Here is a 24,662-nt window from a genome sequence, read left to right on the forward strand (position 1 = left end):
ACAGCAGGGGTCTGACAGGCCAAGTCTGTCTAGAAGTGGAACAGAAGGAAATCTCACAGGACAGGCTTTTGGTGCCTCACCAAAGGCTACGATTGCATCTCTATCACAAAATATTCCTGTCACTGACATTAGTTCCTAATGACCTGGTTAGCTCTATAGACACAGCAGGAGAAGCACCCTCTCTCTTACCTGCAGTAAGATAATGAACCCCACATCATTCTTTTCAATATTTCTTTAATATTACATTTAAATATTCTCTTTAAATACAGCATCATTACAATGTAAAGAACCTACAGAGCGAGAGTTGTTTTCAGAGAGCCAGACAAGCTTTGGGTTCACACCAAGAGTCCGACCTGTGTGCAGAATCCGAGGGGACGGCGTCCAAGAGCTGCAGCAGTGCACCACAGTTCTGGGCCTAGGCTGAGGGACTGGCTCTGCCTCTGTGACACAGGCCCAGCCTTCCCGGCAACCAGGAACCATAAATTCAGTCCAACTCAGGTAGCACCAGAACTGAGATGGACTAAGTTGGAGACGAGGTCCTTTGCTTGACATTAGTCAAGGCTGGATTTAGCACTCAGAAGTTGGGGTCAGTTTGAATCAACATGGAATTAATGAAACACATTTGGAAAAAGAAATTAGTTATATAGAAATATCAAATATCTTGGGGTTGCCTAGTCTTTATGTTTCTTAATGAAAATCCAAATCTAAGGGCTGAGAAAGTTGGAGTCTTAAGGAGGGGAGGGGCTGAGTCCTCTCCTGCCCAACAAACTTTCAAAAAGATTCTTCTTTCCATTAACAGTCCCAGCTAAGCTTGAGCCTTTGAGTCAGAGTTCTAGCCAGAGGTGAGAACACCTTGACCTTTTCAGATAACTCTAGTGAGACTGGAGAGACAACCCGTGCACTCACTTAACCACCACCGCCCGCCCCCTCCCCAACCAAGCAAACTCAAGAAGGGACAGTGGCAGAATGGGCTAAATACCAGCATCCATGTTAAATATAAGGTCCTCCAGGCTTAGGATTTAGGGATTTTTCAGATGTTTCTGCTGCTACATACATTGAAGTTTGTTTATGACACCAGAGTTTTATTATCTCACCAAAAAATAAATAAATAGATAAAACCAAGTGGAGAGATGCACACCTGCAGCCCCAGTACTCAGGATGCATGATCAGGAGGCCACCACAGATTGGAGGCCAGCCTGATCTACATAGCAAGTCCCAGGCCAGCTAGGCTATTTAGCAATACACTGCCTCAAAAAAACAAAAACCAACAAAAAAAAAAAAAAAAAAAAAAATCAAAACAAGTTTGTTTTTTCCTTCCTGGTTAGTAAAGGATGATAAGGGAAAAGCGTTTTGTTCCTACTGCCTCTGTTTACCCAGGAGGCAGAGGTGACGCTGCCAATAAAAAAGTCAGTACTGAACGGGACCTCGGGACATCCCGAGCTCAGGAGAGGAGCTCTTCTGCTGAGGTAAGTGTTGAGTCGAGTCCCAGGCATCCACTTCATTATTATAATGAGATCTGAATCATCCAGAATGTGGGGCTCCTACGTCATAACTAAGAAGCAGTCTGACTTCCAGTTTTCATGAATTTCCAAGATGGAAAGTTCCAATAAATACCTGCCCGTCTTGGGACTGAACTGTAAACTCCAGAGAGCTCTCTAACCCCACACAGCCAGCAAGGGCCGTGGGGCGGGTAGAGAGGGAGGGTCCTAAGTCGCGATGACCTGTACGGCAGTTTACATTCTATTCAGAGCCAAAACCTCCCGGGGGAGGGGGGGAACAGAGAGAGAGAGAGAGAGAGAGAGAGAGAGAGAGAGAGAGAGAGAGAATATGTGTGTGTTGCACTAGGTGAGAGTGCATGGTGGACAGAGCCATCATCTTCCATTCTACCGACGAAGCACATAGGAAAAAAAAAATTCAGGTACAGACCAGGGATCCCCAGTTTGCACATCAGGTCAGGGAACACCAAACACGTTGGAAATTAACTTATTACCAGTTAAGGGGGTGGGGTGGGAGGCAGAATAAGCATTTAGAGCTCCTGGGAGTTTTGTACAGAAGCAGAGACTCTTCTGGGGCCTCCCCTCCGTTCTAGACTCAGCAGAGTGGCCTCTCCACTAGTGAGGCTGCTACAGGAAGACAGGATGTCTGAGGAGCCAGCGTGCAGTGCAGGGAGCTGCTCACATCCTTGGTTCTGGCACCAGGCATGAAAAGCTGCTTGCTCGAGCTGCCTAGCTCACTCTGGGATTGACATCTTTGTTCTGGTGGCCCAGAGCACATGGCAATGGAACTGCAGCTGGGGCTGGTCTCCTGGGAACACGCTCAGAAAACACATGTACTAACAATCCTAAGACTTCCAACAAAATAACCTGGGAGCAGCAGTCTTGCTGAAATAGCGTTAGGTAATAAATAGAGAATGGACAGTGTATCTGAGGTCACACTGCCACAGGGAGTTCTAGGGCTGAGTCTTCAGGGGTCCGGTCCTCACTCTGCTGGCAGTTCTGCACTCCACAGCCATCTTCATTGTCCGTTTGGAAGGGTAGGCTTGAGGGAGGCCAAGAGGGGCAGAAGTCTTCACTCTCGGGCTCCTTACGGTTACAGTCATCAGGCAAGAGTTTGTTGAGACTGGGTGTTTTCCCCACCTCTGGTTTACAGAGAGCAGCTGAGTCTGAAGGGCTGCAAGCCACCAGTGAAGTAACAGGGAGGGAGAAAACACTCAGATCTTTCTCCTTGGGGAAGGAGGCTGTGCCTTCTTCTGAACCAGACTCTGCTTTCACTCCCACAACAGGCCTCTGCTCTACTTGGTAGTACACCAGAGGTCCACTGTTCAAGTAAGATGGGCTATTCATGGGGGAGGCAGCTGGGTGTTCTGAGTTCTCAGTAAAACACAGGACGGAGGAACCTGGGGGCAGCTGAGCCTGAATGAGAATGGGGGCTGCGAGGCCTGGACACAGCTCTTGGGGAACAGCCAGGGGTTCCTCCAGGATGCACACGCCCAGGCTCTCCATGCTGGAGTCCAGGCTAGCACTAGAGCCGCTCGAGTCCTCCTCGGCCTTGAGCCGCTCCAGCTCCTCTGCACTCTGCAGATGCATCACTGCAGTCTCGTTCTCAGCGATGAACTCCTGGAAGTCCTGCGTCTCCGAGCTCTGTGCTCCCGGCAGGGGCTCATCCTCAGTGGCTGCTGGGCGACTCACCTGCCGTTTGCTCTCCAGCTCCAGCTTCATGATGGTGTGGAGGTAGTGAGTCCGCACTCTGATCGGATTAAACTCAATTCGCCCAGCCATGTTTCCACAGCCGTCCCTGGAGCAGCCACAAGGAAAGGACATCCGATCCACCTGAGGGGAGCACAGGAGGTTGTGGCAAGATAAGACCAATCAGTCGCTCTAACAGTAGAGACAGGTGACATTGACTGGCACACACAGGCAGTTGGGATTTGAGAAGCAACAATTCAACACATAGCATGCAGCTCAAGCTAACAGCACTAGGCTTAGTTATCAGACCACTTGCATTTCAGCTTCAGCTCAGCCATTAATTAGTGGTGGCATCTCAGGAGAGTCATTTATTTTCTCCCCTGGGCTTTGTTTCCTTTTCTAAATAAAAAGACAAGAATCGCATCGAAGGCTCCTTTCAGTTAGCAAGTCTAGTGCTCCCTGTGAATGCTGACATCTCAGGGTAGAAGAGGTTTGTGCCTCAGGAACTTTCAGAACTTACCTGGCTCACTGAGACAAAAGGCTGGGCCAAGCCTTCTGCATGACAGGTGTGGAAGTGAGTGGAGATCTTGCTACTTCAATGCAATACACTCTGGGAAACTAAACAAAGGTGCCTTAGTGCTTGGGCGCTAGCATGAAGGTCCACACTGTGGCCAACACCTCACCACCTGCTTCTCCCTGAAGGTCAACCGGCATAGTTTTGAAGCAGTGGCCAAGATAATTACTTACAGCCAGGGAATCTCTAGAAAGGAGATGTGCTGGCATGGTGGTTCGTGCCTTTAATCCCAGCACAGGGCGGGAGAAGGCTGAGGCAGGTGAATATGAGTTTTGAGGCCAACCTGGACTACAAGGTGAGTTTCAGGCCAGTCTGGGCCACACAGTTTTAAAGAAGGAAGGAAGGAAGGAAGGGAAGGAGGGAAGGAAGGAGGGAGGGAGGGAGGGAGGAAGGGAGGAAGGGAGGAAGGGAGGAAGGAAGGAAGGAAGGGAGGGAGGGAGGGAGGGAGGGAGGGAGGGAGGAAGGGAGGACGGGAGGAAGGGAGGGAGGGAGGGAGGGAGGGAGGAAGGAAGGAGATGCTTTCTGCTTCTTTCTCTCTCCTTAATACCATAAACAAAACTTAGAAAAACTACACAGCAAACAGTGAGAACACATCTTCTGTGATATCACCTTACAAGGCTCTTCCCCTAGACCCAAGGCATGGTGATACAACCAGGAATTCCAGAATTTGAAGGTGGAAGCAGGACTGAGAGTTCAAGGTCATCCTTGGTCATAAAGCAAATTCAGTTCCTGACCAGTCTGGAATGAGACTGGTTCCCCTGCCCCAAAAGAGAGCTTTTTCCAGTCCCACCAATTCCTAAGACTCTTCTCGGGTTTGTGAATAACTGGCTGAACATGAGACTTTGGGAAAGAAATGTTGGCCAGATCTACTACAGCTCTTTGTTACCTAAATAAAGCCAAGGAGAGGAGTTAAGGGCTCAACCACAGGACTCCTCAGCATGAAGGTCCACGTAGTTCACTGTCTGGGCACTGAAGGTTTCCAGGGAAATGGGAATTTCAGTCTCTTAGAATGCCAACAGGAAGATGCTTTGAGGAAACTAAGGATTTAAGTGTGCCAGCTCAGGTCTGGTCCTGAATTAGAGACTCTCAAAGCTACTGTGATTTTTACAAAATCAGGAAAAGATGCTGCATGTGCAAACAGTTCACAGTTACCTCATTCTGTGTCCTTTTACCTCACGGAATCCCTACTAACCGGACACTTAGACAATGTGAGCACGGTGGCCATGCTCTTTCCTTTGCTGCTGCTGCTTGTCTCCTTTGAGGCAGACAACAGAAAAGACAACAGTCACCTCCACAGCTGCCTGCTTGTTTTCTCTGGGAGGGCTGTGGAAACAGCATATTCTCAGCCATGGGTCCCTCACCCCTGATGGGAAGTTTTTCATCTTCCCTGGCTCCCAACCACACCCCGATCTTGGTGTATGACTGACCTGGCATTTAATCCCAGCCTGGCTACAGGCACATGCCTCTGGGTCACAGTATAGCCGACAGTCACAACCACACTCTTCCCGAGATAGGCGGATGGCTCTAAGTTCTTGCTTCTCTTCAGCGTCAATCCGGTGGACCCCGGAAGCCCTCAGCAGGGCCCTCCGCCGCTTGGTGGGCAGCGGCTGAAGGAAGAAGTAGTCATCCACCTCCACATTCTCCACATCAATGTCTTCGTCGGAAACATCATCGAGTGTCAAGCCGTCGGCCTCCACTGACTCCACGGTCCCGTTCTTTGTCAGCTGCCAGGAAACAGGCCAGGCCAGCTTTAGAGCATGAGCGACAGTGACTAGAGTCACCTGGGTTCTTCAGCAACAGGAACAGAAATGTGGAGACTGAAGAACTAGGCTTTATTTAATTTTATATTTGAATAACCAAAATAATTAATGGTTGCCATACTGGACTGTATAGGACATGATTAAAAAACCAGAGCCTTCACCTTTCTGAGTTCTAGGTCCTCAAACACCAGTATGTCAGGTGTGGCAGCACAGAGCTGTCACCCCAGCTGTTTGGGAAGGAGAGGCTAGGGGCCTGAGCAGCACAGCAAGATCCTGTCTAAAGGGATATTTTAAACACGACACATCTTCCCTCCCAGAAGATATCATTTCCACAACGTTCCCTCCATTACAAACTGTCACCTGCACTGAAGCTAATGGTGCACCAGTGGCTGGGTGTTGCTCAGCGATACTGGCAACCTTGCAAAACGCCTTCAACTTGAACCCTGGAGAACCCAAAACTACCTTCAGAGAAAAAGGGTACCCTGGGATACAGCCCCAGCTTCCCTGGTGCTTGTCAATGGAATCCCCATACTGCAAATAATCACTAGTGTTCAGGAGAACTGCATCTCACTGTTAAGGGAGGCAGCGATCATTAACAATTATGAACACCACTTCCAACACAGTGTCGACAAGAAGCATGTGCTCTCCTCCTCCTAATCCAGTTTATTTGACTTCAAGGAAAGCAGGTGTGAGGCAGGGCAGTGTGAGTAGCACTGTGTGTGCTATGAACAGAAGCACATGGCATATGGCAAGCATATGGGGTTTCTGCATGAAGGTGGACAGAAAGCCAGGTAGGACTTGTAGAAGGACAGGCTGGAGACAATCTCTGGCTGAAAGAGTCCTTCAAACTCACTAGAGGATCTAAGGAAAGAAAAATGAGGCCCAGCCCCTGGGGCTCTGGAAGCTGCTAGCAGGCTGAAAGCCCAATGGCTGGAGTCTGCACCTTATTTCATCAGACACCCACAGTGCTGGGACGGGAACAGCTCCTGAGAGAGAGGTGACGCAACAGGCCTGAGCCGCCATGAGCGGTGCACCTCACCGCTGTGGGGAGCTGGCTGAGTGGGGCTTACAGGCTTCCAAGTCTATTACCTATATACCAGGCAAGCAACTGCCATACTACCTGTACAGCAGGCAAGCACCTGCCATATTACCTTCACACCAGGCAAGCAACTGCCAGGCTCCTTTGTGTAGACCTTAGGATTGTTCCCGTTTGTGTCACAAAACTGGCTCGTCCCCAGCACTCCTGCTGTTCCCAAAGGAAAGCCATCAGAAGTAGGAGACTTCAGGTCTCCACAGAGGGGCATTTCAGAGCAATGCATTCAGTCATCAAACAGTGCTGGGACAGCTAGGTATTTTGGGGTAGGAAAAGCTAAGGCCAGGTATAGTGGGTGACTCATGCTTAATAACCCCGGCACTTAGGAAGTGGCAGAGGCACGAGGGACAAAGCTCAAAGCCATCCCCTGCTCCACAGCAAGTTCAAGGTCAGCTTGAACTCCATGAGATCCAGCACAAAACAAAACCAGACAAAGCCAACCACCACCCAATCCAAACTACTTATAATAAATCCCAAATGGATAAAGCAAAAGTAAAACATGAGAAAATGATATGCAGTGAAGGCTGTGATGCTCTAACCATTGGCTGGAAGGGCCCCAGAGAGAAAGAACTATGGAATGGCACCCAAGAAATGCAGTATATATGTAAGTCCAGACTGTGCCTGTATAGGTGCTGAGGAGGAGGGCAGGTTCCTACCATCCTCTGCCAGAACCGCATGCTCAGTGTGTCCTGCTTGGAACACATCCCAACGCTGCCTCTCACATCACTCCTCCACCTCCCGCGGGGGAGCCATCTTCTAGGAAAGGGACAGAGAATCTTCACTGTAACTAAGAAGAATGTTTGTCTAGCTGTTGCTATAGCAACAGAAAGATGACAGGGTCAGGGACAGAATTCCTCAGAAGAAAGGGGAGGCCAAATGTCACTGCTGTTGGAGTGACAGGTGTAAGGCCTTAGGAGCAGGCTGAGAGCTCCTCCGGAGTGAAACTGGCAAGGCCTGGTCAGTCTACACCCTCCTGTCACCGTTGTCCAACTTGGCCAGGCCTCAGTTTGTCTACACACTAGAAATAATGTAGCTACCTCAGGGCTGGGTCCAGATCATTCTCATTCATATTCTCTCTCTTTTTTTTTTGGGGGGGGGGGGCGGGGGGGTTTCGAGACAGGGTTTCTCTGTGTAGCCCTGGTGCTGGGATTACAGGCGTGCGACACGACTGCCCAGCCTTATTCATATTCTCTAACCTGAGGCTTCAAGCACACTAGGTGAGTGCTCTAACCACAGGGCTGTACCCTCATTGCTGGGAAATTTGAAGACTCATAGAAAACCTGATAATGTCAACAGTGCTAAGGCAGGACATGGGTGTCTGGGATGAGTCTTCTGAGGCTATCAGTGTCGTGTATATAGTAGGTGGGGTATTTTTTTTTTTAAAGACTGATTTATTTGACCAGGTCAGTAGTGTATGCCTTTAATACCAGCACCTGGGAGACAGGCAGGCAGATATCTATCAGTGACCTGAAGCTACCTGGTCTACATAGCAAGTCTGGTCCAGCCATGTGAACCAGCATGTGAGCACTGTGGATCAAACCCAGCTGCTCCCTCCATAAGAGCCACAAATGCTCTTCAGTGCTGAGCCATCTGTCCAGCACCTACTGGTGCCCATGTCTGGACTCTACCATAAAACAATGCTACTCTCTGCACCAAGGGGACTGTGTCAGCCCACCGGGGCGATGATGTCAGATCACAGAGGGCTGTGAAAGATTCGTGAAAGACCCGAAACCTGCTCTACTCAGAACAACCACTGAGATTGTGTTTTCTGGGTGACAGACCTGAGAGGTTTTGAGTATTCACGTCATGCTTAAAAAAGCGTTCTTGTGACAAGAAGGGGACTATGCAGAGAAAGCAGTTTTTATCTCTGGTTGACACTGCCACCAGAGAGGACAGGAGGAGACCATATTTGAAAATCTGAGACTTCATTGGAAACAGAGCTCACGCTCTCTGCTTGGCAAGATCAACAGTGCAGTGGACCAGCCTCACTGGACACTCAGGAAGCACCAGACCCCACATCCCACAGGCACCTTCATTTTCTTGGCATGAAGCTTCTCCTCCTTCAGGTGCTCACGAAGAATCTCTCTATGGTTCACCTCTTGCTCTTGTGCAAACTCACAAAGGGTGTAGCTGCGTACAGAGTTGTGGCGTTGGGCCATTCCCAAAGAGCTTCCACCCTGGCTGGGCACACTGGTGAAGCCCTGTCGCCGGGCAAAATAGTATACAGTCACCTGGTCAAAGCGGACATTCTTCCTCCGTAGCTGCTTCTGCCGCTTCAGGATGGATGTCGCTGTGAACGGAGCACATGGGTGTTAATCCAGAGACAGCGAGCGAGCTCAGGACCCCCACCTGCCCCGAGTCACGGAGGCTCTTAATGCTCACTCTCCCACTCGCTCCCCAAGCATGTGGTGATTTTCAAGTCTTAAGTCATACGCAAAACTGGAAGGAGCTTTGAACCTCAGCTGGTTATTCCACTGCCTCCAGACTGACTTCATCTCAATAGCTGGCCACAGGTCTATTTTTAGACAGTAACTGAGGAATGCTAGGTGTTTATTTGAAGAGAGAAAAAAAATTGGCATGTGATAATTTAAACTAATTAAAACTAAATTTTAAAAATTCAACTCCTCAGTTTGTATTTCAATAACCACATGTGACTAATAACTACCAGTGGACTATGCCGACAGAAACATTTCTACAGCAGAGAAAATTCAACGGGACAGTCAGTATTCTTCTACAGTGGGGATTTTCTCTAATCGGCCTGATGATAAATATTTTAGGCTTTTTAGGCCATGAGGTCTCTGTTGCAACCACTCAAGCATACCGGTAGCTAGTGCATGGAGACATCAGGCCACAGTGATGGCCTGATGGTTGCAACGAAACAAACAGGCCCGACCCTTGCTCTCAGAGGTTCCTTATAGGAACAGCCTGAGAGCTGTGAGATGCCACTGTGCCCAGGACAGGTGCCCAGGACAGGTGCCACTGGAAAAGCTGCCAGGTGTGCTCTGTTGGACCAGTGGTACCACTCAGGGCTTTCAGTTCAGGCTTCAAACCCTAGGAGATCTATGGGATTGAGACAAAAGGTCTCAAGACATCTAAGAGGTGCCCAGTGTCCAACCAAACATTCACTCCTGCTCCAGCTACAGGTTTGTGAACCCCTGGGCAAGTCCCCTGAGGTAAAAGTAGAGCTCTGAGCTCCTCTTCCTCCACGAAATCCCAATCACCAGGGCACCAAACTACAACACAAGTAGAATAAATCACACTTTAGCCTCTGCTATCGGAGCAGTGACGTTTTCCAAAAACAAGGGCATGTTGTGGAAGGGGTGAAGTCCCCAGGCTGGCTTCACAGCTCTCTGAGGAGTGTGGGAGCAGGAACGGGGAGCAGCTCACTCACGTGTGAAGCCGGCAGTCGTGGGCGGGTTGAGGCTGTCGCAGCTGTCTGCACTGTCACTGCTGGACATCTCATCGTCCGAGTTGGAGACGGACGAGCCCACGTCCACATCATCAAATTTCCTCTTGAGGCCTGAGCCCGAAAACGCATCCATTGGCTTCCAAAGGTTTCCTCGGGAAGCCAACCACGATGGCCCCAAGCTGCTCACCGCCAGCTAGCCAGGAGCATGAGGCCTCTGCCTGCCCAGGGGAGAACAAGAGTCATCAGTGTGGCCCGAGACAGAGCTGGCAAGTCTGTCAGCACAGCACACTCGCTGCAGTCAAGCTGAGCAACTGAGGCAGGCTTCCCCGACCACATCTTTCTTTGTTGGTGCTGCCCAGTGCTTGCTTTCTTGCTTGCTTTCAGCCCCTGAGACCACAATTACTCTGAGAACAACCAGTCTGCAGCAGCACCTTCCCAGTGGAGGGATGGCCTTAGTTTGAATCCTCCTGGCCACAGGAGTCACTGGCCCAGGCTACCACTCACTGCCCTTCTGATCACACAGGAGAGCACTCCAAGGTATCACTGGGTGACTAGATCAGAAACAGCATAGCCTTTGCCTAAACCAAAGCCAGATCCACATGTTAATCCCAGAGATAATATAGTCTGGCATGTCCCCAAGAGTTTATCTTAAATACACTAGTTCCTTGGATATTAATAGCCTTTTGAATGAAAATAGGACTGCTGAGTTAAAATAGTTTAGACAGCTACTTAAACAGCACCCTACTAGGGGTTCTTAATACACTTACGATCATGGTAAAGGCTGAAAGAATACACCCAGTGTTTCACAACCTGATTATGGAACCCACGGTTTCCAAAGTATGTTAGGGGGCAGATAATCTCTGGAACACACTTTGGGAAATTCTGCTCCAGGCTCTCAATTTTGAAGGGCATTGACAGTCAGGAAAACCCTTGACCCAGATCTCTGCAAGTGTGAAGTGTCTCATCAGCCTCCGAGAAAGGGCAGATTTAGTACTAAAGAAAGGAGCCAAGATCAGCATCTGTACTGGCTTCAAAACCCAGAGAGCGGGGCTGTGGTGCAGCTCAGCGGTAGACCGCCTGCCTGGTGTACACAGGGCCCTGGGTTTGATCCCAGCACCACACTCGAAACGAGACAGATTCTCCTCAGTCTTTCATGGGCTCTCATCATTTTCTGTGCACAGAGGAAAATAGAGCTTTACACTCTCTGGCCTCTGAAAAGAAACCATCAGAGGAGAGCAGGAAGAGAATTACCCTGGCTACACAGACACAGCAGGCACAGCCTTTCTCCACCTTTGGACGGAAGCTCCTGAAGGACACGAATCTGGCCAGGAGAAAGGCTGAGAGACAGCCCATATATGATGACCCCACCACCATTTCACCAGCTGCTAACTATGCAGCAGGGTTAAAAGCACTGCCCAGAACATGCAGACATGGCTGCATTCCTGCAGAGCTGCTACCCAGAATGCACTGTGGTGACAGGAGGCATTGCTACATCTGGATTTTCTGGTCTCCATCTTTTAGTAGCAATTCAGATCAGCTCTACAAAGTTAAACCAAACCTGGTGGGCGCTTTGGGGGATTTCCTAAAATATCTACTCAGATCACATAAAAAATCCTACATTTATATCACAAAATGAGCCCAAGTGCTTTAACTTTCAAATAAGTACATCCTCCATGTAAGTTTGGCTAAGAAGAAAAATTAAAGTCAAGAGCTTGTTAAGAATTATAATCAAGGCTGGGCATGGTGGCATAAGCATTTAATCCCAGCACTTGGGAGACAGAGGCAGGTAGATCTCTGTGAGTCTGAGGCTAGCCTAGGCACATAGTGAGTTCTAGGACAGCCAGGGATACATAGGACCTGACTAACAATATTTATATATAAGATAATTAAGGGCTGGCAGTCAGCAGTTGAGAGTGCTAACTGTTTTTCCAAAGGACCGGGGTTCAGTTCCAGCATCCAACCCCCTAAGTCCAGTTCCAGGGAATCTGAAACCCTCTTCTGGGCTCTGCAGGCACCATGGTACACAGGCACACATGCAGATAAAAATGCCACTACACATAAAATCTAGGTTTTAAAAGAATCAAATGAGTCCAAATTATGAGCTGAGTTCCCAGGGTCTGCCCACAGGTCACGTTAGGAAAAGACAAGATGTTAAGAGAGTGAAGGTTTAAGATCTTAGCTGGGCTTAAAGATGATATTCTTCCAGCTAACAAATGTCTCATTCCATTCTATTTTGGGTGAAGGAGCACTTGGGGGGGGGGGGAACCTTTGTCATTAAATATTCATGTGGATACTATAGCGGAAAGGAGAATGCTGTCTGCTGAGTTCCCCTCCCCCATGCCTTCTCAACTACATGAGAAATCAACACCGAGCAAAAACCCGTTTTCTTGGAAAAAGCTTAAGTGTCCTTTTGTCCCTTCAAATTTAACTGAACTCTAGTTCATAGGTCTAGAAAAACGTCGGCTCCTCATTCTAGAAGCACTCAGGGACTTACGATTGGAAGCAAATGTATGCTTTGCCCCTTTCCTCGGGGTCCTCTGCTTCCGGTCGTGAGGATTTCCTTTAACTATTCTTCTTTAAGTCTCACGTGGACTTGGATCTATGCCAAACCCATCCTCATTACTAAAACTCTCCCTTATCTTAAACCAGCTGCCCCGAGAGCACCCTGTCATCCAGGTTACTCTGTGCCCTTGCGTGTGGCGATGCGTTGATGCCGCTGCTCGCTCCAGAGTCCTTTCCTCCATGACGTCCACCCCTGGGGTTGTGGGTTGGGCAATGACAGAGGTAGGGCAGGAAAGAAAGGGGAGGAAAACTGAGATGTAAGGAGACGTAATTTTCTTAAGCTGCGAGGATACTCAGGTCTACGTATGTAAACCGTGTGTATACTGACCTATATGACCTCTTCCATTAAAGGACTGGGCTGTAGCTCCGTAGCACAGTGGCTGCCCGTCATGCCTTTGAGGCTCTCTCTGGCTTCAATTCCCAGCACCGCAGAACAATGACAACAGGCCATCTCATGGATAGCACTCAGGAAAACCCAAGACTCCGCTGTTCTCCTTCACCCACTCAGGATGTTAGCAAGACTTCCTGTAAAATCTCCTGTTTTAATTGTTCAAGACTGTCCCACCTAATTCCATACCGCCTAGAAGAATTCTAATTCATTACTACAGTAACCATGGGAACAAGTTCCATATTACATTAACATCCTCTTAAACCCAAAGTGCAACCAGTCATTCCCACTGGCTCAATATCCCCTTAACCATTGGTAAAAAGATCAATGCCTGAGTTCAAAAGATACTCTAACCCTCACATGATGGTATATACATGTAATCCCAGCCCCCCCCCCCTTTTTTTTTCTGGTTTTTTTTTTTTTTTTTTTTTTTTTTTTTTTTTTTTTTTTGGTTTTTCGAGACAGGGTTTCTCTGTGTAGCCCTGGCTGTCCTGGAACTCACTCTGTAGACCAGGCTGGCCTCGAACTCAGAAATCCGCCTGTCTCTGCCTCCCAAGTGCTGGGATTAAAAGCGTGTGCCACCACCGCCCGGCTTTATTAAGTTTTATATCCAAGCATTTGAAACCTACACAGAAATAACCAAGGTAAGACTAGAAATGCAAGTCAGAATATCTAACTACCTAAATAAACATCTCAAACAACAAATAATGTATCTCTCTATAAAAGCTTCCACATGCTAGTAAAGTGAGGAGTCAGAGACATTCTGACTACATGCCTTATGGTGTTTTCTGTTTTTAGCTGACCATTTCCCAAAGGTTCATATATAGCTCACAGCTACAGGACATAGGTGACATTAGGCTATCGTCAAATAAAACCAGCATGTATATTTCAGTACTAGCTTTTTCAGGCTGATAAGGACTCAAACCTCAAATCCCAATTTATATAAGAATAGCAAAAATCGGGTGTGGCAAAGCATGACTAGTTCCAGCACTCAGGAGACAGAGTCAGGTGAATCTCTGTGAGTTCCAGGCCAGCCAGCGCTACAGAGTGAAATCCAAGACAGCCAGGGCTATGCAGAAGAGCACTGTCTCAAAAATCATCAACAACAAATACAGTTCAGGGAAAACTGTGGACACAGAGTGTATTTGTAAAGTCTGGGTAATAGGAACCTTTTTCTTAAATGATTCCAAAATCCTAACACAGGGTACACCTCACAGGGGAGAACCTTTCCACTGAACTAGAACCCAATATTCTGCTAAAGGTCAAGGAACCTCTTACAGGATTGTTAAGACTAGCAGCCACAACTTGGGTAGAGGCAGGGGTAGGGAGGCTCCTGTCATAGGCAACACGGTAAAATTGAGTAAGATGCCTTATCCTGGTCCCCGTTTCTAAGATACTGTAGGTGATTCGCAAATACTATCTTATGGCTCTATGCGTCCTTTCGATCACCAAAATCATGGAAGTGGAAAGGAGGCACGCAGCATACACCTCCTCCTACCTAAGCTAGGCATTTAAAGAAGGCCCCTTCCCACCCCCCACTCTCCAGGTTTTACCCGTTTACAAACACTAGGTTAGAATTCGGCTTCCCACATGTAAGCCCCATCCTAGAGAAGACACAAGAGCTTTGTGAGAGACCTGGAACATGATGCTGCATTAACCCTCCTCTGAAGGATATCGCCATTTATAACTCTCCCACATACCAACACCCTGGTTTTAAAGATTTGTAAAATTTAAAGCCACCAAAGAAAAGGAGAATGTGAATCGGCTGGGTGTTTTTTAACCATGAAAACTGGAGGACAAGAGGTACAGTGTCATCTCTTGGGGATAACTTCTAACCTTTCATACTGAAGAATGGTTTCTGTGTCACTCTGTCACTCTCAACCCTTCTAAAAGGGTGAATCAAGACCATAACACTCACAGGGATGGATGGCAGGCAGCTGCGTGTTTAGGCCTGTGAAAAGGATCAAGCTAGCAACTGGGACAAGGGGTGCTCTCATTTTTACACACAACGCCAGAAAAAATGGGAGACATCGGGCATCAGAGCAGAAGGGACATGCCAAGTCACCAGTTACCCTCAGCACCGCTGAGGAACCCTTCAGCCCTCAACCCATTGATCTCCTTACCCTTCCCGCTCATTCCGATCTTCTGCAGTCCCCACAGCTTTCCACATCCTCCGGCCGGCTACTCGCAAATTCCCAACCACTCCTCCCACATTTTCCTCCAGTCCCCCTCCCCTTCCTTCACTTCCCTCCATCCTACATCACTGCCCACTCCATTCCGAACTCGGCCGTCAGCCGCAATCCACCCGGCTTCCAAGCCGCCCATCCGTCCCTCGAGCTAGCCTGCAGACCGGCCCGCGTCCCCGGCGCCCCTAGCTCCCACGCCTCTTCCCAGAGGCGCCCCGGCTCCCCGCCCCCCGCCTCCTCGGTCCGCACAGCTCGGCGCCGGAGCGCTGCTCCACGGCCGCCCGAGAGCGGCTGCCAGGCAAGGACGAGGCGGACCCCTCCGCCCCGCACCCCAGGCCCATTACCGGCCCCGCCGCAGCCGCTTCTCCCGTCACGGTCTCTGCCGCCCCCGCTACCTACTCAGCCCGTGTGCAAGGAGGGGAGACCGAGGCGTGCCGGCTCCCAGGCCCGTCGCGTGGCTCCCGGGGCTGCAGGGCGTGTGGGCCGGCCGGCAGGCGGCGGGGGGCGGGCGGCTCTGCACTCCGGCTCCCCGAGCAGCAAAGCCCAGAACCGTCCCGGCTCCGGCTAACAATAGGCTCCGGCTGCAGCGCTCTGCCTCTTATAGGCGCCGGCGCGTAGTGGCTGAGGCCCGGGGCAGTCTGGGAAATGGAGTCTACCCCCGGCCCACACCCAAGGCATGCCGGGAGTCGGAGGCGGCCAGTGCAGCAAAGCCGTCGCCCACCCAGGCTCGTCCTCGGCGGACACCGGAGAGTGCTTGTAGGGCAGCTGCCTGCCTTGAAGCGAGAGGCTGCGGACCCTTGGCTACACTTCGGCACTAGCCACACGGGTTCTCCGATAAAGCCCTGCTTTCCTTCGCACCAAGACCTCACCCCCTGCCTGGGGAACGTGATTCCCATGGGGTTGTCCCATATGACTTGCTACAGCTGGCCTAATTTATAAAAGAAATTTCGAGCAATGACCTATTTATTTATATCATGGATCGATTTCAACTTTTTTTTTTTTTTTCCACTCCAAACGGGGTCTCTCTACATGGCTCTGGCTGCCTTGGAACTCACTCTAGTCCAGGCTGGCCTCGCATAAAGGTGTGGGCCACCATTCACGTTCTTAAATTTTTCTCTCTTTCTTTTCCTTATTATCATCTCTGATAATCACAGTTTTGCAGTTCATTTTTAAAATGGGCAAGATGCGGACCAAAAAGTTATTTGGGAATTTGTCTAAAACCTATAGCTTTCCTTTCTTATCCTGTCTCTCCGATGACCTACAAGGTCTGTCCTGTAGTTCCCTCTACCGTAATCTGTCATCCTGCTTTCTTCCATTCATCTCATTCCCATGTTTTGCTTGGAGAAACTGGCTTTTCCTGTAGTTCCGTCATTATTCATCCTCCTACCTCGAGCTTTTTGCCTTTATAATGGTATGCCAACCAGCCATATGTTGGTTCATTTAGCAACTATTCACACGTCTTTTTAATAGAGAGGTTACACATTACACACACACACCCCCGTTTGGTTTTGAACAGGGTCTTTGTAGCTCAAGATGGTTTTGAATTTGTTTGTTTATTTGAGACAGGGTTTCTCTGTGTAGCCCTGGCTGTCCTGGAACTCACTCTGTAGACCAGGCTGGCCTCGAACTCGAAGATCCGCCTGCCTCCCATTTTAAAGGTCTGTTTCAGCTTCTTGAGTGCTGGAATAAAAGCCATAATTGAAATAATTGCTTCTGCTGGTGTCTTTCTCTTATTTCTTTGGCATCATTACCAGTTGTATTTGTTGGTTTTTAGTCTTCTGTCTTGACTGGATTCCATGGAACTTGAAGAGATGTTTTGTTTGTTTTATTCTCAATACCAAGTTTAAAAAATCTGGCTATTTGACATTTGGGAGCACAGTATTTATTGGCTAGATGGATGCACGGCAGGATTAAACTATATGTAGTGTGTGTGTGTGTGTGTGTGCCTCTGTGTGTGTCTGTGTGTTTGTGTGTGTGTGCACACACATGAGCACGTGCACGCACTATTCAAATCTTCATGAAAAGTACTGGTTCTTAATCCTAGTACATTTTTCATGTAACCAAGAAACTATGCAGCTAGCACAACTGGCTACAAAGCCCTCTCACCTTTAGAACTAAGACACTGAGTGGCTTTGAAAAAGTGCTATGAATTCCAGTTGTCTTCATTATGTGACATCAGAGACAACACTACAAAGGGAGAAACAGCAGTCCATGAAAAACCATCTTTAGGGTTTTGTGCACTGATCATCTATCTGCTGAAATTCAGAGGAGAAATCCAGGGATCCTTGGGCTGCACTGCCTGAAGATAAACCTGCTTCCCACCCATGTATGCTTGACTCTGAAGGAGCTTGTCTTCCTGAACACCCACATGGTGGCTTACAATCATCTGTAACTCCAGTTCCAGGGGATCCCTGCTTCTGGCCTGTATAGGCACCTGCACTCATATGCACATACCCACACACACATGCATACACACACCTACACATAATTAAAAATAAGGAAAAATAAATCTTAAGATGAACAACCCAGCCCGATGTGGTGTCACGTGCCTTTAATCCCAGCACTTGGGAGGCAGAGGCAGTGGCTCTTAGTGAGTTAGAGGCCAGCCTGGTTTACAGAGTGAGCTCTAGGACACCCAGGGCTACACAGAAAAAATCCAGTCTCAATAAAACAGAAACAAGTCAATAACCCAAAACCTCTGAGCTGGGAGTGGTGCCATATACCTTTAATCCCCCCCAAAGGCAGATCTCTGTAAATTGGAACCCAATCTGGTCTACATAGTGAGTTCCAAGTCAGCCACAGCTACACAGTGAGACCCTAAATAAACAAACAAACAATGGTCATGTCCTTGAAGGAAAGGCTGGGTAACACCTAGCAGTGACATGCTTGCATTGTAAGGGGAGAGTTGTGTGCCACCATGTCCAGCTAAATGGTTTCTTAATCATTGGTGTGGGCAAGCATGTACTTAAAAAAAAATTTTTTTTAAAGCTGTTTTAAGGAATTTTATGTTTATGGTTTGCTGGGATGTTGCATATTGGGATGACTTTACTCCACATACCAAATGGCTTGTAGGTGTATCCCAGGTACTTTTAATTGTCAATTGCTGTGCAGGCAGAGAGCTAAGTGCTGGCAGGAAAGTGGTATCCTCCTTTCAACAGCCCATTACCAACTTTCTATATGTAAATGCTTGTCCTTTCTCACCTTCCCAAAGGATGATTCTCTGAGATTTATCATGTTAAAAAGCAAGTTGCATCCTAGCACTTGGGAGGCAGAGGCAGGCGGATTTCTGAGTTCGAGGCCAGCCTGATCTATAGAGTGAGTTCCAGGACAGCCAGGGCTATACAAAGAAACCCTGTCTTGAAAAACAAAAACAAAAAAAAGCAAGTTGCCATGAAGGAGATCATATAGCCCTCACCACGGCCAAAGGGCAACCCAAAGAGATAGACTGAGTGTTGTCCTGCTGCTGACTGGTTCAGACTAAAATGTAGCTTTTTGAAGAATTAAAAGAGTTAGCAGCTGAGCTGGGGTAGAAGGAACAGCAGAAAGGAGAGGCAGGGAGGCAGGGGTAGAGCTACCGGACAAGAGGAGACAGAAGCAGGGAGGTGAAGAGAACATGGTGGCAGGAAGTTGGGTTAAATTAGCTTGAAGCTGGGGGTCAGCTCCAGCAAAAGGCCAACAGCCATATACTATGCAAATGTTCCATGTCTTTATAGTTAGACCTCAAGTGGGATCCTAAAAAGCCCCTGCAATATATGCATACAGAGGTCAGAAGAGGGCATCAGATTCATTCCCTAGAACTCCAGTTATAGATGGTTATGGTCTGGTGTGTGTGTGTGTGTGTGTGTGTGTGTGTGTGTGTGTTGGAACCAAACCCCAGTTCTGGGTGAACATAGCAAGTGTGTTCTCTCTTAACCACCAAGTCCCTTTTCCAGCTAGACAAGGGGGTCAGATCCCCCAGAACTGGAGAGATAGCTGACAGCCAACCTGGGAGTGACGGAGGAGGGCATATGCTTTCAAACACTGAGCCAACCCTCCGCGCAGTGCTCAGTGAAACATTCTTACCAGGTCATAAAATTGGACAATCTTATTATTGACAATCAATGCACTTAGTGACTGTACTGGATAGTTTTATGTCAATTTGACACAGGCTAAATCATCTGAGAACGTCAACTGAGAAAATGGCTCCATGAGATCAGGCTCTACACGAGCCTGTAGAGCATTTTCTTAATTAGTGGTCAATGGGTCCCGCCCACTGTGGGCGGTGCCATCCCTGGCTGGTGGTCCTTCATGCTCTAAGAGATCAGGTTAAGCAAGGCAAGAGGAACAAGCTGATAAGCAGTGCTGCTCTGTGGCCTCTGCATCAGGTCCTGACTTCCTTCAGTGATGAACAGTACTGTGGAAGTATAAACCAAATACACCCTTCCCTACAAAGTTGCTCTAGGCCATGGTGTTCATCAAAGCAACAGACCTAAGACAGTGACGAATAATTTCTAAGAGTCCTGTAGTGACCCTTCTCCCTTTTATTTCTCAATAATCGCATTTAATTATTATGTTTATATACATATTGTGGTGGTTGGAATATTCTTGGCCCAGGGAGCAGCTCTATTAGGAAGTGTGGTCTTGTTGGAGTAGGTGTGGCCTTGTTGGAGGAAGTGCGTCACTGTGGGCATGGGCTTTAAGACCCCCATCCTAGCTGCTGGGAGCCAGTCTCTTCCTAAGGCCTTCAAGTAAGAGGTAGAACTCTCAGCTCCTCCTACACCATGCCTGACTGGATGCTGCCATGCTCCTGCCTTGATGATAATGGACTGAACTCTAAACCTGTAAGCCAGCCCCAATGTTGTCCTTATAAGAGTTGCCTTGGTCATGGTGCCTGTTCACAGCAGTAAAACCGGAACTAAGATAGAAGTTGGTACCAGGAATCTCATTCTATTTCAAGAGAAAAAATATAGACACCAAGTCAAATAGGATAGAACATCATTTTTCTGAGAGATCTAAAATTCTACCTATTCTGCTTGTCATATACCCTCTTTCAAATAGGAACGTTAAACTATTTAATACAAATATCAATCATCGGCCACATAAGCATAAAATGCCATCGGTTTTTGTTGTCTGTCGTTTGAAGCAGGGTCTCACTGGAGCAAAGGATGACCTCAAACACTGGCCGTATCTGAACTTCTCACCTTCTACCTCCAAGTGCTAGGACTACAGGTAAGCCTGCCTGATTTTATGTGGTGCCTGGTATTGAACCCAGAGGTCCCTGGATTTCTCATTTTATGTCCAGCCACCATCAAATCTTGCTTCTAGACTATATCTGAGTTATGTGCAAAAGCATAGAAAGGAAATCTTTCCAAATGAGTTTAACTTAAACAGCATTCTGAGGGGGAAAAAGGGCTATGAGTGCAAACACACGACACACACATACCACATCCACACCACAAGCAGAAATAAAGGCAGTTCATTTAGAAGGAAAAGGGCACTTTCAAGAGTGGGAGGTGAACTAGGAAGACAGGTGCTTGGGAGCACAGAATATACTTTACAAACAGTAACGTAGAACTAGTATAGAAAGATACTCAAAATATGTTAAATACTACAACAAAACCATGTATTATATGAGTTTCTGAAATTTACGTATGTGCATAAATGTGTCGAGGAAATTTTTCTTGTGATACTTTTATTTTTTTGAGACAGGGTCTCTGTGGCAGTTTGAATGAGAATGGTCTTCATGGGCTTGTATGTTTAGTCCTCAGTTGGTGGAAGTTTGGGAAAGATTAGGAGGTGTGGCCTTGTTACAGGACCTGTTGTCACTAGGGAAGGGCTGAGGTTTTTAAAACCCATGGTATTTCCAGTTAGTGTGCTTGCATAGGTTTGCTGCCCCCCCATCCCCCACGCTTCCTGCTCTCAACTATGGCTCCAACCCCACGTCTTCCTGTCTCCTGCTATGCTTTAGGACATGATAACCATGGACGGTAGCCTTTTGGAATCATGAGCCCTTAAAACTCTCTTTTACAAATTGTCTTGCTCATGGTGTTTTCTCATGGCAATTAAAAAAAAAAAAAAAAAGCAAGATTAAGACAGTCTCCAAGCAACTTCCCGTACCTCAGTTTCCTGAGTGTTGAGAATGTGGGAGTAAGCCCCCCAATCAATGACCACCTCTTTAGAATAAGACTAAAGAGAAAAGTTATATCCTTTATTACTTACAGAATTTTAAATGTTATCTTCACAATATCAATTTAATTTTTTCATTTAACTGAAAAGGTCAATAATGAAATGTTTTGTAAATAATCACAATGTCGTGTCACTAAGCTAACAGTCACAGCAAACACTTTAAGGGGGGGCGGGGGGGGGGGGGACTCAAATAAGGCCTAAGGGAAGTTTCTGGTGACTTTAAAGACCTGAGCCCAGGTGTAATCAACCCTTAGGATTTGGGCAGAAGAGACAAAAAGATCAATGCAAGTTAACTGAGCCTGGCCTACAAATCACATTCCAGTATAGCCAGGAAACCCTATCTTAAAAACCAAACAACAACAAAAAACCAAAACAAACCAAATCTAAACTACAATGGTATATAAATTCACTTCTGTAATTTTGAAGACTACAACAAAAAGGAATTTCAAGTAAAAATTAGGACATGTAATTTTTTGTTAACTTTTAAAATTATTCTTTTATGTGTATGGGTGTATATACCACATGTATGGCTGGAGCCCTTGGAGACCAGAAGATAGTATCAGATTCCCTAGAACTGGAGTTACAGATGATTGTGAGCCATCATGTGGGTGCTGGGAGTTGAACCCAGGTCCTCTGGAAAAGCAGCCAATGGTCTTATCCGCTGAGCCATCTGTCTAGCCCCTTAAAGTATGTAATTTATAGCCAATATATTAATAGAATAATATGCATCATTTGTGCCTCACGAGAACCAGAGATTCGTGTATTTGGAAGGAAGTCTGAGTCCACACATGGTGTCAAATATCTTTAATCTCAGCATGTGAGAGGCTAAGGCACTGGTTCAGAACCAGCCTGAGCTGTGTATCAAGTGCTAAGGCAGCCAGAGCAGCAGCAGATCTTGTCTCACAACACAGGCTGACTTCCTAGTTTACCTCTCCCATTTGCCACCCGGACAGGGGACGGCAGCCAACAGTGACTTGCCGAGGACAGCCAGCAACTGCACTGACTGGGAATGTCCTAAAGTGATGCAACTAGAAGTGTTACCTCAAAATGGGATGTTGGGCGAGCACCCACTAGGGAAGCGTTGGCCTAATACGTCAAGGGGCTTGCATCACTGGGGAATTTTCAGGTTTCAAGGATTTAAACTTGTTTCAGACCAAAAGAAATTAGAAACCACATTACAGGTTGATTTTAATGGACAACAGCAACAACTAAAAACTCTCTACAAAATCTAAGCTTTATTAAATACTTCAAAAACACACATAAATTCAAATTTAATACAGAATCTTTAAACATTATCTTTGTTCATCTCAACAAAATTTAAGGAAATTTCTGGTAAAACTTTACATGTGGCCTGACGCTGGTGGCACACACCTATATTCCCAGCACTTGGAAGGCCAGTCTCTGAATTTAAGGCCAGCCTGATCTACAAAATGAGTTCCAGGATAGCCAGGGCTACACAGAGAAACATTTTCTTGGAAAACCAAGCCAAAACAAACTATACAGGAGAAAAAGAGGACCTAAGTGATTTAAAATCCGCACATGCACACACGGTCATTTGAAAGTAAACACAGTATTGAGTTTGAAGGGAAAAGAATGTACTTCTTATAAAGCTTACATTAAAAAATAAAACCACGATGCCAAAACAGGACAGGAGGGAGCGCAGGGCGGAGGTGCTCATCCACTTAGACAACTTGAGAATATCATTCAGAAACAACAAGACCTGGGGTCAGACACTCCTGCTCTCACCTCCAGCTCTGTGCTGAGGTCTGCTCTGGGGCCTCATTATCCCTATATTCAGGTATGTCTGCCCTCCTTCGGTGGCTAGTCCAGCAGTTTCCAGCATAGCCCCAGAAAGAAACAATAGTGAGCACAGGCAGCAAAAGGTGGCAGGCATCTGGTGGTATCAGGCCCCCTGACACCCCCATCTGCATTTCCTCACCCTCTAGTCACTGCTTCCCCAGTTGTTTGGGACTTATTAAGGGGATAAAACAAGGTAACTCGTCCACCATGAGCTTCATCATTTGGTCCACCCCAATGCATATAGCCACTAGCAGTTGTGGTATTGCAGGTGAACCAAACCAGAAATCTGGAGACTGTCTTAACACAAAGGGAAGGGCCTGCTGGAACTCAGGTGGACAAAGTACTCGCCCAGCATGTGAGGCTCTGGGTTTAAGCCCAGCACTGCAGAAACAGGCCAGGTGACAAAAGCTTCTAATCCCAGCTCTTGGGAGGCAGAGGTTTCATCTCAAAAACCAAAAAAAAAAAAAAAAAAAAAGGTAATGAGAGATTCTGTTTCTCTCCATAGTTATGAACAGAACAGAGCTGACAATAGGCTTGATACAAAAAAGATAGCTTGGTTTTATGAAGACAGATGTTCACTTTTATATTGGGAAAATGTCAGAGCTCTATATCACAAAATGAAACATCTTCCTAGAAAACATCACATGACTCTCATTACCACTGGGGCTGCTTCCTGGTTATCAACAGGGGTCAGAAACGAAGAAAACTGCTGAACTCCATGTCTGGCCATCTGAGGACATCATACAGTAGGGGCCAATACAGGGGCCTGGGATTCCACTTTAGGGCCTGCTTGCCTTGCACTGGACACCCTCCCGGCCCCTGCCAAACATTCAGATGTGCCAGGTTCCTGAAGACCTTTAATCTCCAGTCATGTCCCCTTCAAAAGGTGAAGAGGTGAAGGCAGTCATCAAGAGGTAAAGGCAGCAGCAGCCGTTGAATGGGCAGCTTCTCCTACTTGAGAATGACGTGATAGCTATCACTGGTCTCTGCTGTAAAGATGGAAGAGAGAAGGTGAGCTTTAGCCTCCTGTAAATCGCCAAGGGCAAAACTGTCTTGTGAGAGAGAATAAAAGTCAAAATGAGCCAGGTAAGTGTCAAACACTTTTAACCCCAGCACTCAGGAGGCAGAGGCAGGGGGATCTCTGAGTTAGAGGCCAGCCTGGTCTACAGAGTGAGTTCCAGGACAGCCAGGACTAGAGAGAAACTCTATCTTGAAAAGCCAAAAGTCAAACTAAATAGCCAGGTGTGGTGGCACACACCAGCACTCGGGAAGGAAGCAGAGCAGGTAGAATAAAAGCGTAATTGCAGAGAAACACAGAATGATGTGCACTCTTACAGTGGCACACAGTGACAACAGCTTACATCAGGCACAAGCTCACCAGACAGTATTCTACAATGCATTATACTGTAAGGCAATAATGTCAGAAAGAGCAGGTATATTAAATGCTTTACAAAGATTTATCATTATACTTATTTTGGGGGTGGGAGTGCCATGGCATGTACTCAGAACTCAGAGGAGACTGTGGGAGATAATTTTTGCT

The 24,662-nt window shown here is 47.4% G+C and overlaps 2 protein-coding genes across 10 annotated transcripts in view; both read right to left on the minus strand.

Annotated features, from left to right (window-relative positions):
* Positions 1–217: 217 nt before the first annotated feature.
* On the minus strand, positions 218–15,734 carry Csrnp2 (cysteine and serine rich nuclear protein 2). 5 transcript variants are annotated; one of them, XM_034516302.2, is made up of 5 exons: positions 15,557–15,734; positions 10,004–10,239; positions 8,643–8,902; positions 5,187–5,483; positions 218–3,329 (listed from the first exon to the last, which is right to left on the minus strand). In XM_034516302.2, exons 2-5 carry the CDS (start codon positions 10,152–10,154, stop codon positions 2,430–2,432), a joined length of 1,608 nt encoding a protein of 535 aa, XP_034372193.1. In that variant the 5' UTR covers positions 10,155–10,239; positions 15,557–15,734; the 3' UTR covers positions 218–2,429. The 5 variants fall into 5 exon arrangements, with proteins under 5 accessions (XP_034372193.1, XP_034372194.1, XP_076768206.1 ...); XM_034516303.2 differs by having other exon boundaries at positions 15,502–15,734; XM_076912091.1 differs by lacking the exon at positions 15,557–15,734 and adding an exon at positions 12,912–13,341.
* Positions 15,735–22,538: 6,804 nt separating this feature from the next.
* Positions 22,539–24,662, minus strand: part of Tfcp2 (transcription factor CP2) — a 37,101-nt gene continuing 34,977 nt past the window's right edge. For all 5 annotated transcript variants that reach the window (XM_034517334.2, XM_076912096.1, XM_076912097.1 and 2 more), the window contains one exon: positions 22,539–24,111. In XM_034517334.2, the coding sequence (XP_034373225.1) occupies positions 24,074–24,111 (38 nt within the window). In that variant the 3' untranslated portion in view covers positions 22,539–24,073. The remainder of the gene's footprint in view (positions 24,112–24,662) is intronic.

This window comes from Arvicanthis niloticus, chromosome 13 (assembly GCF_011762505.2).
Source record: "Arvicanthis niloticus isolate mArvNil1 chromosome 13, mArvNil1.pat.X, whole genome shotgun sequence".
Taxonomy (NCBI): domain Eukaryota; kingdom Metazoa; phylum Chordata; class Mammalia; order Rodentia; family Muridae; genus Arvicanthis; species Arvicanthis niloticus.

Excerpts from the sequence above, each read along its gene's own strand:
- Csrnp2 (XM_034516302.2), bottom strand. The coding sequence starts at position 10,154 with ATGGATGCGTTTTCGGGCTCAGGCCTCAAGAGGAAATTTGATGATGTG. Across the intron at positions 8,903-10,003 it reads CACGACTGCCGGCTTCACAC|CGACATCCATCCTGAAGCGG; the intron begins GTGAGTGAGCTG and ends CTCCGTTCACAG. Across the intron at positions 3,330-5,186 it reads AGGCTGGGATTAAATGCCAG|GTGGATCGGATGTCCTTTCC; the intron begins GTCAGTCATACA and ends TGCTCCCCTCAG.